The sequence below is a fragment of the Lepisosteus oculatus genome, chromosome 3 (genome assembly GCF_040954835.1).
Source record: "Lepisosteus oculatus isolate fLepOcu1 chromosome 3, fLepOcu1.hap2, whole genome shotgun sequence".
Classification (NCBI taxonomy): Eukaryota; Metazoa; Chordata; class Actinopteri; order Semionotiformes; family Lepisosteidae; genus Lepisosteus; species Lepisosteus oculatus.
Window position 1 is genome coordinate 9053101 of NC_090698.1, and position 14152 is coordinate 9067252.

General features: G+C 46.7%; 1 protein-coding gene across 1 annotated transcript; it reads left to right on the forward strand.

Annotated features, from left to right (window-relative positions):
- The first annotated feature begins 1346 nt into the window (after positions 1 to 1346).
- Positions 1347 to 7903, forward strand: LOC107076556 (cullin-9-like). Its single transcript, XM_015340452.2, has 4 exons — positions 1347 to 2086; positions 5498 to 5577; positions 6426 to 6575; positions 7085 to 7903. Exons 1-4 carry the CDS (start codon positions 1915 to 1917, stop codon positions 7544 to 7546), a joined length of 864 nt encoding a protein of 287 aa, XP_015195938.2. The 5' UTR covers positions 1347 to 1914; the 3' UTR covers positions 7547 to 7903.
- The last annotated feature ends 6249 nt before the right edge of the window (positions 7904 to 14152 follow it).

Here is a 14152-nt window from a genome sequence, read left to right on the forward strand (position 1 = left end):
TGCAAAGCTAATTTCATAGTTTGGGGTTTGAGAAGAATCAGCATTGATGAGGGCCTTTCAAACCAAAATAAAAGTCAAACGTACACGGTAACTTGTAAAACCTCCAATTTACATCACCAAATGGACAAAATTTCCAGGTCTGCGCAGCCCCATATTCTGTGATTCAGAACAAGGCAACAAAACTTCCAGTGACGTGTTGCCTGCCCTATCACAGTGTAAACAAGCAGGCTCGTGAGTACATCTCTTTTAATCCAATAGGAAATCTACCTTTTGATCCTGAGAGGGTTTTGCTGACAAATACGACTTGTTAGCTCTGCCTGCAGATCACGTTGGAACATTTCTGCAGTGAAATTTCTGCTGCACAACCTGTACTGATTCGCTTGTAAAAAAACAGTACATTCTTCATTACAGGGACTAGTGAACAGGAAGTGTTGCATCGCGTCACGATTCGTGGGAACACGCGCTCTCGCCCATGGTGAAACCAGGGGTTTGCTACAAAATGGTGACTTACAGTACTGTCACCAAGTTCACCATTTTGTGCTTAATTCTCAATTTGTAATTTTTTTCTATAACATCAGTGAGTTTATTTTGTTCCAGAGATTTAATAGCCGGTATGAGAAATTGGGACTGCAGTTCCCCTTTAAGTGCATTTGAGTAATCAACTGTAAAAGACCAGAGAAACGTGCTCGGAATGTAATTAGGTTCTTGGGTAATTGATGACTCAGGATGGAACAGAACTCGGAAGGAATCAGGCCTGACGACCCTGGTATAAATCATCAGAAGCTTTTTAAATTGGTCCAATTAAACATTTAAGTCATTAAGAGATAAAGTGGAAATAAAACCCATCAAGCACTCTGATCTTTAAAATGTGAAGTTGTTCGTTGCCAGTATAGAGACTTTTACCAGTTTGCAATAATTCCATTAAAAAGGATTCCCACCACACACAAACATCTGTGTTCCCACATTTCTGATTTAAAGACAGCCTTTTTACTAACTTGCAATCCTGTGCTCCTGGTATTGGTGAGACCTGGGTGATTTTCCTGGGAAAGGTGCTATTCACTGGCAGAAGAGGGGAGAGAGAAATGAATGATCTTGGAAAAGACCAGGTAAAAGGTGTTTAAAAAAAAAAAGAAATGCCTTTTTGATTTTTTTAGAATCGACCCACGATACATTCTGAAAAGTTCTGGACTGCAGCCGATGCGAGTGCTGTGGCCCGTTTTTGTCCCTTTCTCCCAGTCTGAATCCGTTATCCAAGCTATTCCAAGCGACAGTCGCTGGATCCAAGCACTGGAGTTGGCTGCTGTAAGTGCTGTGGGTAGCCCAGTAGGTGGCGCTCTTCCCTCCAAACCTGAATTTCCAGTATGGTGGCTGGGGACAGTACTGGAGGAGGTGTCATCCTTTGGATGTGATATTGCAATCCTGACCTCTTGGTCATTTAAAATCCCATGACACTGTTCTGCTCTAGGCTTCTACAAGCCTATAAATTCCCCTGTGGTAAGATCGGTGAAGCAATTTCTCACTTCCTTACACAGTCTGCTACTGATACAGCCAGGCTGCTGGTGCAGAACGGCCCCTACGTATCGTCCAGGTGCGGGGCAGTAATTCACGGGAGTTGAAGAGGGCTCCCCTTCTGTAACGTGTAAAGTGTTTTGAGATGAAAAGCGCTATTTACCTCCCACACTGTCTGCGCGGTTCGTGGAAATTCCTCACAATACAGCGGGAGAAGAAAGTGAAACCATTTGTACAGTTGTTTTTGTTACACAAGTGCACTGACCGGGGCTTTCCTGGGCGGTACAGGGCACAGGTCCGCGTTACCGGTGAACGTAACTCTGGGCTGTTCGGGTACCGCTCGGCTCTGGAGCCCGACGGACAGTGACGCCCGTCTCGCCCTGCTACTGCACGGAGGGGGAGGAGATGCCCAGGAAGAAGACCGCAACGCACAGCGAGGAGAAAACGAAACCCAGGGGAAGAAAAAAACGAGGGGTCCGCCGGGAGGGCGCGGGAGCCAGACGCTGGTATAAAGCTTCGGGCGAGAAGAAGGCAGGCGGATCGGAACCAGAGCGCAGCCCGGCCCGCACAGGGATCGGTACGTCAAGTCCGCAGAACATCCAGACGGAATGACTCGCTTGATGCGTCAGGCTTCAGTAATTCTTACGCTATTACTGTTCAGTATCCAAATAAATACATGTACTGTACTGTGTATAGTGTATAATGCGTCAGAATAAGAAATGATCCTTGCGTTTTATGTGTGATTGTACAGTTCTGTGTAGTTGTTTAGACTATAGAGCACCATAGATGAGAATTAAAATACCTGCTGACTCAGGTTAAGGCGGTGAGATACCGTCATACTTCCGGGCATCGAGACGAGCGAAGTTTAAGGAAGACACTTCAATTTTAAGTACCGTCGGTGTAAACGCGCAGCTCTGCGGCTGTCAGGGAGTTTGTCCGTCGCGGCGTTTTAAACACCCAGATCGGATGCCCCCCAGACAACGTCTGGATTTAGAAACCGCAGAGTAACGTCGGTATTTCGGGAGGGTCTCTACTGATGTGTTCGTTTATAATATGGAAAGTACGGACACCCATTGCTGCCACCAAGGGAAAACAAATCGCCCCCATATCTCGTAATTACGAATTATCACGTAATTACGAGATAGCAGTGCTTACTCCAGTGTATGTACAACCTGTTAACGTTGTGCACTGAACGCATCTAGAAGCTGCCGTGAACTTGGCTGAAACTTTAGGTTAAGTGTCCCTGTCCAGCGCTGCAGAATTTGTACGATTTTACTTTCGACTAGAGTTTAGTCATAATGAAATCTTGCAATTTTGAGCAAATATGAACGAAATCGTTATAAGCATGAGGACCGGTTTTGTGGGATTTAGAGATGAAAGTAATGATGGCTCCCTTATGAACAGTTAGACCTGCAATCGGCTCCACTGCTTAAAACTGTAAGTCCGCACGTAGCGATATAGGTATTACATGACAATTAGGCTATCGCGTGATCACGTAAAGTACGGGAGAATTATTTTCTCGTAATTACGAGATAAGGGGGCGTAGGAAAGTAGGCGAAGGCTCTCTGACTATTGTTGAAGTCTCCCAGGAGTTGTTTTAATGCACGTTACGTGTGTTATTTAGGCAACATCAATCAAAACTAATAACTACCGTATGTGAAACTGGCGTTTTAATTTACGAGCAGGTCTGTATCGGCTTCCGTTCCGACTCTTAACAGTTCGACAACGGAGTTTTCTCGATGTTAATTAGTTCTTATTAATAGTTGTAACAACCCAACGTGGTTTTTTTTTCCCAACCGTTATTTTAAAAGAGCCTCACACTAAGAGCTCGTCGGGCGCTTCCAATGTACCGCTTAGCTGAGATTGATACGGTCATTCACACCACGAAAACTAGAGAGAGCAGCTACGATCAATGTGTGTTGTTGTCAGCCCCGAATCCGTTTCGCCATTGTACTACATGCGTGAGAAAAGTCGCTAGCCATCCAGCCCTGAGCACTTCCGAAACTGGTTTCGATTGCACGCTGATAAAGATCCCGGGCAGAGCGTCAGGTGTTTCCAATCAAAGGGGTTTTTCCTACCTGGTGTGGGTCGCCTGTTGAGGACTCTTGGAACAGAAATTGAATAAAAAGCCAACAATCTGGTTAGGAAGCCTGTTTGAAGCAGTTCAATTAAAGTAATCGATTACTCTGATTAAGAGCCCGACTGGAATGATACCCAGAGGACTCGCGTGGCTGAGAATGGCTGTTTTGGATCAGCCTTATAAATCAGTCCAAACCAGTCAGTCTTATGCTAAATCCTAGAGAGAAAAGAATCCCAGTTCTAGGTACTAGAAACACACGTCAATTATTCATCCAGTCATTTGTAATTTAATTAATGAAGGCAGTTGGTCCTGAAAGGACAATGAGTCTACATTGCAAATGATCTCTAATTTACCAGCTTTGACAGATCTACTGCTAGATTGATGATATTTCTCAATCTTTAGAAATCTACGATTTAATGACGAACTCCAAAACCCACTGTTTTACCGCACACGGGCACCAGGACCGGTCGACCCTGTTGTGAAGATGGGTAGCTCTGTGGGCTGTTATATCTAAATATGCCCACAAGGTGGAGACAGTGATTCACCAAGAGACGGTCCTGCAAGGTTTCTGCAATATTCACCTGGAAGGCCTGTTGATCTCGTTTGGCTGATCCCTTATACGGTTGTAATCCGAGGATACATAGCCCCTTCCTGAAGAATGCCAGCTCTTTGTTTTCAGACGATGCTGCATGCAAGACTCACTGTGTGAAGCTGCTTATTTTCTGTGCGCAATCGTCCAGCTCTAAATTCTCCATGTCCATGTCTCCCGGACTGTGTCTATTTGCTGAATGTGAAACAGTGCACCGAAGATCAGAGCTCATAAATACAAGCACCTCTGTTTCAGTTAAGGAGATGCCATCCCTCAGTTTAGTTACATATTAGCTTCTTCTAAAATGCAATTTTACCACAGTGACATTTTTTCAAATGGAAACTGACCATCAGTCTTACAGTCAGATATATACTCTGCTCTGGGTTATGTTACATTGGTTACTCTGATAAAGAGTAGCCAATACTGTATTATTACCACAATAATATACCCAGTTTTGTTAGAGCTCTAGTGTGCGTTTGTAAATGAGTGACTCATTGCAGTGATTCTGATTCGTCCTGTTGTGTGTCTAGCGGAGCTAGTTCGGCACGGTGACGTCATCGCCCTCTCTGTGAATAGCCGGCACCTCACCCGTCTGGGTACCTTTAGCTCACTCTGGTGGTTCCCTGTTGCGTTACACCGGAAACCCGGGTTTCGATTGCACGCTGATAAAGATCCCGGGCAGAGCGTCAGGTGTTTCCAATCAAAGGGGTTTTTCCTACCTGGTGTGGGTCGCCTGTTGAGGACTCTTGGAACAGAAATTGAATAAAAAGCCAACAATCTGGTTAGGAAGCCTGTTTGAAGCAGTTCAATTAAAGTAATCGATTACTCTGATTAAGAGCCCGACTGGAATGATACCCAGAGGACTCGCATGGCTGAGAATGGCTGTTTTGGATCAGCCTTATAAGTCAGTCCAAGCCAGTCAGTCTTATGCCAAATCCTAGAGAGAAAGGAATCCCAGTTCTAGGTACTAGAAACACACGTCAATTATTCATCCAGTCATTTGTAATTTAATTAATGAAGGCAGTTGGTCCTGAAAAGACAATGAGTCTACATTGCAAATGATCTCTAATTTACCAGCTTTGACAGATCTACTGCTAGATTGATGATATTTCTCAATCTTTAGAAATCTACGATTTAATGACGAACTCCAAAACCCACTGTTTTACCGCACCCGGGTGTTGCGGGACGATCCGGCGGGGTGGAGCGGCGAGGGCGCGAGACCGCGCGGAACCGCGACGGTCACATGTGAAGAAGCTGTTGAATCTGGCTGTGCTGTGTGCCTCTCTGACAGAGCCGTTCCCTTGTCCCTTTCCTCCCAGGTAAGGACATGCAGACTCCCTGTGGACACAGAGTCAGCCACAGAGAAGTCATCAGCTTAATCAAGAAGTGCCTGGATCAAGTGAGCTTGCTTTCCTGTTAATGGGTGTTACCAGCAGCAGCAGCTGTGATGCTGCATTGCAGTTCTTGGGTCTTGGGTTTGATTCTGGGATGGGACACCTTCTATGTGGAGTTTGCATGTTGCCCCATGGGTCTTGGTGGGGGTATGTAGGTTGCCCACATGTCTACCAATAATAATAATTCCTTATACTTATGTAGTGCTTTTCTGGAAACACCACTCAAAGGGGGACTCCCCTCCGCCACCACCAGTGTGCAGCCTGTACTGCTATACACCAGTACTCTCCCACACACCAGCTCTCAGTGGGGAGGAGAACAGAGTTCAGAGATGGGGATTATTAGGAGGCCATGATTGGTAAAGGCCTGGGGGGAATTTGGCCAGGACATTGGGGAAACACCCCTACTCTTTTCAAGAAACGCCCTGGGATTTTTAATGAGTCAGGACCTCGGTTTTATGTCTCATCTGAAGGACGGCACTATACGGGGACATTAGGACCGGCCTCACTAACACTTCTTCCAATAGACTGGCTTCCTTTCCTTTGCGCCCTATACTTGAGGGACAGGCCCCCTGGATAGCAGCGACACTCTCCAGAGTTTGATGCCGAGATCAGCACTAATGTCATCTTCAAAACTAAGCAACCCGCTACTCAATAACATGGGCAGGGCAGAACAAACAAACTCCCAGAATTCACTGTTCCACTGTTGCCCGCTCCACAGGTGTTGGGGAAGCTCTGTGAATCATGACAGGTTAAATCATGTGATCTGTGCTTTCTTGAAGACCCTGTGCAGGGCAAAACCACTGAGGCAATTAGAGAGGGGGTAATATGGGTGCACGTCTGTCTCTTGCTGTAGAAGAGGCTGGAGTTCGGCTGCCCAGTTTGTGAGACACAATGGGAATGGAGGGAGGTGCGGAATCTGGCGGAGCTGCCGGAATCGGAGCTCAAGCCTCTGGAGGAGAAAGTGAACCAGATCCTTCTGGATTCTTCCCATCTTTACAAGAAGGTGAGTGGACACAAGATCTTTCTGGGTGTTTTTTAACGATTTCTGACATTACTCCCAATAAATAGAGATGGCAGCTCACTGTGTGTAATGCAGAGGGTGTAGTTATATAGGGAACAAAACAGACCTTTAAAAACAGGAGGGGAACTTCCTGGAACACTGATTAAGGAAACGGAATATATTCCTGAGAACATATTTTGAACATGTATCTTACTGTTAAGGATTACCAGAAAAAGTATATTGAAATGGTTAATAAAAACGTGGAAAATAACATATGGTTAGATCAAAAATACCTGCTAGAGTAGCTTTTAAGTGTGTTCTGACGGAGTATAGATAAGTATCAAAGAGGTCCCGGAATGCATGAAACCAGGCAACTGCAAACAGCAAATAGTGGGGCATGCTGGGAACAGTGGGGCATGCAGGGAATAGAGGGGCATGCTGGGAAGTCATGCTACCGAAGCCAGGGACTGCAGTGTGTTCTCAATCTTTCTTTACTGTGCCATCTTCTCCAGTGCCCGACCTGTGACCACATCCTGAAGAGGGCAGTAGATACCTTTGGGACGCCCTGCCCCTACGTCAAGTGCCCACTGTGCTCCCAGAAACAGGGCAAGCCCCATCTCTTCTGCTGGTCGTGCCACAGCCGCTGGCCCGTCCCCGAGTGCGCCAGCCCCGGGCAATGTGCCAACTCCTCCTGCGAGCTCGTGGCCACCCTCCTGACCTGCCCAACGGTCACCGACTTCAGCAGCCGGGTGTACGGGTGCCCGATCTTCCGCTCCTGTCCACGGTGCCACAGCCTCCTCATGCACGTAAAAGACTGCAAATATGTCAGGTGCCAGAGCTGCAGGCACAGCTTCTGCTTCATCTGCTTGGAGAGAAGCAGAATTTGCCGAAAGGATGAAGATTTGTACTTTTCCTTAATGTGCAAGAAACCCAGAGCTAAGAGACAGACATTCTTCACCCAGATGCCCAAGTAGCGCCAGCATTAGGCAGCTGAGTTACTCTTCTACATTGGAATACACACAGTGCCTTGCTTTCAGTGACATCCTGTTTTGATGAATTATAAATGATGCACACACATTTTTTACATTGAATATTTTTAATCAAAACATGAATGCTTTATCTGATCACTGGGGGTTGATTTAATTCAAATGAAGTGTACATTCTTAATAAGACTTGTGTTTTTTATGCACTTGAGATTACTTAATCTGATTTCTTTCTGTCTAAATATTACTCAAAGATTCACTTCCAAAAATCACTGTCATGTTACCATTCTGTAATGAGTCTTTTGGCTGATGTCCTAGCAAGTAAAGACAGTTGTTTCGTAGATATAACACTGGTACAGTGAAGTAAGCAATGTAAGCACAATCATGGCTGTGTAGTGTGCTCTCACGAGGCACCAGTTCTGTAGGGTTTGGGCATTTACTGGGACAATTATTAATTGTAGCAGTAAATCACAAAATTGATTCTTTTGATGGCTTTAGAATCCAACCATGCAATATAATTCAAACAACGCACACACACACGGGTACTAATACACGAGGATACATTTATTAATACATAGAATATGCATATAAACCTAACAGATCTTATCGAGAGGGTTATCAGAATACAAAAGGTATATATTCAGTCAGTTACAAAGAGTTACATATATCAAGAGGACATACGTTCAGTATATCATTCATTTAGACCGTTTCGTAAATGAACTTGGTTATAACTTCTACATTAGATACTCAAAACAAGTACATAACTCTTAGGAATTAAATTGATATCAACTGGTTGGGATAACAATTGAATTCTCGAGCAGTAATGCAGTGAAGTTGAATACTCATCCAATCTCTGGGGATTCAGATCTCCTGCGGGCACAAAGAAACAGTTGCAGGCTGTTGCTGTCCAATCCGCGCTCTCTGGCTCGGTGCCAGGCTGTGCTGTGCGGCTTGCGACGGTGCGCTGCTGATGCTCACTGACCGGCTAGTTAGTGTTGGCTTTAACTAGCAAAGTTTGCACACAGGAGAAAAGATGACTGTGAGTCCCAGCAAGTCAGGAAGAGGACCGGTTCGTTCCTGATGAAGAGCTAGTTCTGAATAGTGATTCAGCTGTCCACAGTTCCAACCTGTTCACGAGGCTTGCTGCTGATGCTAACCTCGGGTGGATCCTCTGGTTACTCTGGGACTCAGGATACAAAAGCCAAAACACAGCATGAAAGTTCCCAATAAACTGGACTCTGATCGGCCCATCATTCTCTCTGTCATTCTCCAGTCTCGGCACACATTTGCTGCATCATAATTTGTGCTGTCCTTTCTTTTGGCTCAGATTGTTATCCCCTGAAATAATTATTTAAAAAAAAAGAGTTTTTGTGCACAAGGAAGAATTCAGCAGAAATACAGGAGCATGAAAACAAGTCTATTTTTAAAGGTGGTAGAACATCACATACAGTATAGCACACAATTACTGTGATCCTGGGCCACAGCCTGTATAGTCATGACTACATATAGCAGTTCCCAGAGTGGCCTCAAGAGCACCAGAATTCACCAGTGTTTTCTAAGTAAACAAGATGCTAATGTTTTGGAGCAGAAAAGCAAACCCTGCACGAGGAAAGTATTAGTGCACAACTATATTAGTTCCAGAGAGGGATGCCGGAGTTGTCCTCTTTGTTGCATTTTTTCATGGTGAGTTGCAATTCAAAGTTTTAATTATTCTCCAATAATTATTCGATTTTTCTCCCATTATTCTGTTACTTGATGCACCTTTTCTTCCTGAGCTTTTTTGTACAGTGCCAGGAACGGAAAGAGCATCTTGCCAAGGAAAAGCTGGAAAGTCTGGTGGAAGTTTTTGAACCAGAGCAGGTTGTACCTGTAACTCCGGATGGAGGCGTCGTCAAGGAAGACCACGTCTGTAACGCAGATGTCTCCCATTGTCCACATGTTGTACTGCAGTTCGAACTTGAACTTCACCCTGGGCTCACCACTGTGTGTCAGGCACTCGCTCTTCCTCCGCCCAGTGCACAACAGGCGGACCTCACGCCCACTGCGGTAGACGGTGCAGTTATGTGCGCTCAGGCACCTATACATACTGTGCTGCCTCTTGGTCTCTTTCACTACCTGACGCCCTACCTCCTCCTCACTCACGCCTTCCTTGTCTGCCTTCCAGCTCACCCACCGGCTCAGGGATTCGGTTTCATCAGCGCTCTTGTCTTGGCATTTGGTGTCAGCAGTGGGATTCAAGCCCAGGCTGATGGAGCTGTGAGGGATGTCCTCATCCAGAGAAAGGCCGGACATCAACCTTTGGAGGTCAGAAAGTTCAACCTGTTGGATCAGTGGACTTTCTTGTTCTTCATCCAAGAGCTCATCAGGAACCGACGCCTTTAACCTGATGGGACTAAAGTGAGTAGGCTTATGGATCTGATCTTTGACCTCAGACCCCTTCCTTAAGTCCACAGTGCTCTGTTCTTCAGAAAGGTGGTTTGTGTTTAGATAACGCTTTTTCCATGTTCGGGTGAAATACCGACCACGCTCAGATGCAACGGCCCGAGCTTCCTCCTCCTCTCTTGGTCCTACACGGAATATAGCCCTGGAACTATCTGGTTGTGTCCAATGACCACCTTGATGGAGGCCTTCTGCCGAGTCCCGCTGACCGCTCTCATCCAGTACAGCTCCCTTCTTCCGGCCTCTCTTTGTGGAGTGATGTGGCCTCGCTGGTGAGCTCCTTGCCCTGTGCTTCAGGACCATTTGCTGTGGGAAAAGACCAGCAGCGTTGTCCTGACGTTCAGGCCCCGTGTCAGAGAGCAGCAGCATCTGGATGATGTAGTGCCAAGGGAACGCTTTCCCCTGGTACAAGTAAGGGTCCACGCGAGACGCCAGCTCCCTCGCTTCCGTCACGTTCAGGTCCAGCTGCTCCGCCAGTCTCCTCCCCTTCAGCTCCGCCCCCTTCTCCCGCAGCTCTGCGGTCGTCAAGGACAGCCGCGCGACGAGCCGGTCCTGTCGCTCGGGAGCGCCAGCGAAATCCGCCATTGTTTTCAGGTAGTACTCGCCTGCAGTTCAGAACGAACACTCGGTACTGTGGCAGCTTCAGTTCGGCGAACCGAAAAGAGAAGCAGGGGTCCGCTTGGGTGGATGGATAGTGTAATCATTTTCTACAGCAAACAATTTTCTAACCCCTTTATCCAGTACGGTGTCACGGGGAAACCGGAGCCCATCCCAGCATGCAATGGGCACAAGGCGTGATACACCCTGGACTGGACTCCAGTCCATCACAGGGCAGACGAGGACACACTCATACCAGGGTCAATTTTGCTAGAGGCCAATAGACTCACTAGCATGTTTTTGGACTGGAGAGCAAACTTGGAGGACCCAGAAGAAATCTACATTAACACAGGGAGCACAAGCTAACCTCACACAGATGGTACCCCAGAGCTGAACCTTGGGTCCCAGCACAGTGAGGCAGCAATGCTAATTACTGAGCCAATATGCTCTCAGGAGGAATTGTGCAAAGACATACTCACACTGGAGGAAGGGAAAGCCCGGTTGGTCCTGACTTGGTTTTGGTACAGTCTGAGGCCCAGTGCTTTTTTTCACTAGAGGGGAACAAACGACAAAAAGGCTAGACTTTGATGCAGTCAATTTCTTACTGGGAGGTCAGGCCACTAACATCTTGAAGCAGGTCATAAAGGTCTTAGGGGAGATTCCAGCTGCTTTCAGGAGTGTAAAAACAAAGAAATCGCTAGCAAGTCTATTTAAAAAGAAAATGTGAACAAATCATGTTTCAATGCATTGCAGGGGTGCCTGTGAGCTTGCCATGCATTCTGGAGAGCCACACCTCTATTCCAATCCAGGTTAATTCCGCTACTGAAGTTATGTCCTGTCGACATTCACTCTCCCCTTCGGCTGCTGTGGTGGTGCAGAGCTGGCAGGGTCTCAGATTGGATGGCTCCTTAGGGGTAGGAGGGTCAGAGGAGCTCATCCGCCCAATGACATTCTCCCCGTGCGGTGGGGGGGGGGGGGGTGGAGGGGTCTTTGTGAGCCACAACGTAAAGCCACAATTGGCGAATCCAAACTAGATGGAATTTAAATGCTACGATGGCAATGAATGTCTTAAGCAATGGGGAAGGACGCGTGGCACAATCACACCTACCTGTCCGCTGGATTGCCGCAGTGAAGGGCGCCAGCAGGCCCTGCACCCTGGAGTCGTTCCGGGGGATGGCCCTCATGGCTCTCTGGATGACCCTCACGGAGCCCTCCAGGCCGTAGTGAGAGACGATGACCTGGGGCATGTCCTCCCTCCCGGTCTTCTCCTTCACTCCGGCCGGGATCGCACCCAGCAGCAGGAGCAGCTTCTTGTACTCCCTCTCCAGGAGCTCCTCCAGGATGTTGGACAGAGCCAGGCACCAGTCCCTTTCCCGAATCGCTTGGAGAGGGAGAAGGACAAAGAGGGAAGATTGGATAAGCTGTGGGACCTTGCAACACCACACTTGGGTTTTTTTATAAATCACTGACATGACCTGTGTGAAACAGTGTTTAACATGATGTCAGAAGTTGTGCATTTACATGTTGCAATAAATAACACTAGAGTAGAGTAGTAGAGCAGTAATACCACTCCCTCTGATACTGTTACTACTGTACTCCTACTAAAACTACCTCTAATGCTATTACTACTGTAATACTGCTGCTACTTACTGTATATAACTCTCACTAAACTGGACTACTAACACTGTTACCACTGTCGTACTGCTACTGCTGCTTTACTACTATGAGTAACAATAATATTTAAGATCAGCTCATGAACTATTTTGTGAACTTGAAGCCATTCTGTATAGGGTGGTGTGGTGAAATGCATATGTATTTAATTAACTAAATTTAATGCAACAAAAAAATGATCTTCGGTCAGTTTCCTTCTTGTGGTTGATGTTGTTTGGGGAAGGGCAGCTCATAGATATGCCCTCAAATTCACTTACTGCTGGCCATCGCCCAGATCGCTGCCCACTCAGAGTCCACTCAGTAAACGGGGCGTCTGCTCCCCTTGAAACAAAAAGGATTAAAATGAAAGTGAGGGGATGCCGACAGATGAACTCCCCAGGGTAAAAAAACTTTGACTTAAAACTCAGCACCCCAGCCTGCTAAAAGACATGCACATCGACCACAGCTGCTGGACAGAAGATTGTTGCAGCAAATGCAGACTGCAGGTTTAGTGTTGTCTGTTTCTGCAGGGTGGCTGGAGAGACCAGAGTTACTCGACACCCTTTCTAACAAAGCTGCTGTGCCTGGGCTCTGATGGGGGCTGGGGAACTCCCATCAGGAGAACTCGCCTGTTGTCAGACCTCAGGCAACGTTTTCAAAAATGAAAGCATCGCTTACTCCTTCCCAGAATGCTTGAAGCCAGTGGATCTCGGCCCTGGTCCAGAAATAACCCAGCGTTCTTCTGTTTTCATGCCTGCTGGGCTTCTAATTGCATTACCCGATCGCTTTCATTGATCTGTTTGCTCGAATAGATCACACGGAGCCTTCCTCGCGTTTTCGTTTCAGAAGTGCTTTGGCACAGGTGAACGCACACAGCTGAGTTGAGCCTCTCCTGATCTTGTGGTGTTCCTCCAGGATCAGGGCAGGGAGACCACTCTCGGCAAACAAACACAAGATGTCTTCCCTCTTATCGGAAGAAGGGCTTGAACTGATTAATACTCCTAATTAACCTTAACAGCCCACATCCACAGGGCCATTTAAACAGGGCTGAGACAGGCTGTGGTTTTCTAAGTGCTCCATAACAAGTTAAACATTGTTCACTGTGCCAGAAGGATTCTTCCTTCAATTTCTTCCGGGAATGGAGCCTTTGTCATCTTTTTTTCATCTAGTTGCCAGAAATAGAAATGAAAACCACTGTTCTGGCGCAAGGGCAGCCCACACTCATTATGTGGTCTCGTGCTTTAAGAAATTACATGTCAAAAATGGCTTCTTACCTGCAGGAACGGCGGTGATTGTTGCCTGTTGTGGGGTAGTTCTGTGTTTGCGCGAGTCTCTGTCGGAGTCTCAGCAGGTTTGAATTTTCTCCTCCTTCTCTTATTGGACAGCCCCACTTTCCTGGGTGAGTAGACCGAGAGAGGGAGGCAGCGAAAACACGGAGAAAGGATTTTCGTGAGGTTTGGCAGTGCCAATCCATCTGGTAAGCCTCCAATTATTGAACTGGGGATTTCCCAGAAGTCAACAAATCTCAAATGGGCAAGCAAACCACAAATGCTCAGATCAAGAGTGAAAGGTTAAGCATCTTGCAGACAGATCGGTTTTGACAACACACGGCGGGCTGAGGATGGTGCAAGCCGAGCAACATCCTGGGCTGATCTCGCTTTCAATTCAAGCTGGGCTTGCAAATCGAATCAAAACCTGACAAAATCCAATCAACAAGACATCTCCTTACCTTTCAGGCTATTCTCTCTGGGCTTGAAGGCGAAATTCAAGGTGACAGCAGTACAGATTGTGAACTTTTCCCATTCACCTCTAACTTTGCTGCTTTTCTGTTTCCTGAAAAAAAACCCCGAATATTACAGTACATGTGGTGGGGCATTTAAGGATGGGTGTGACCTGCTAAAAACATCAATG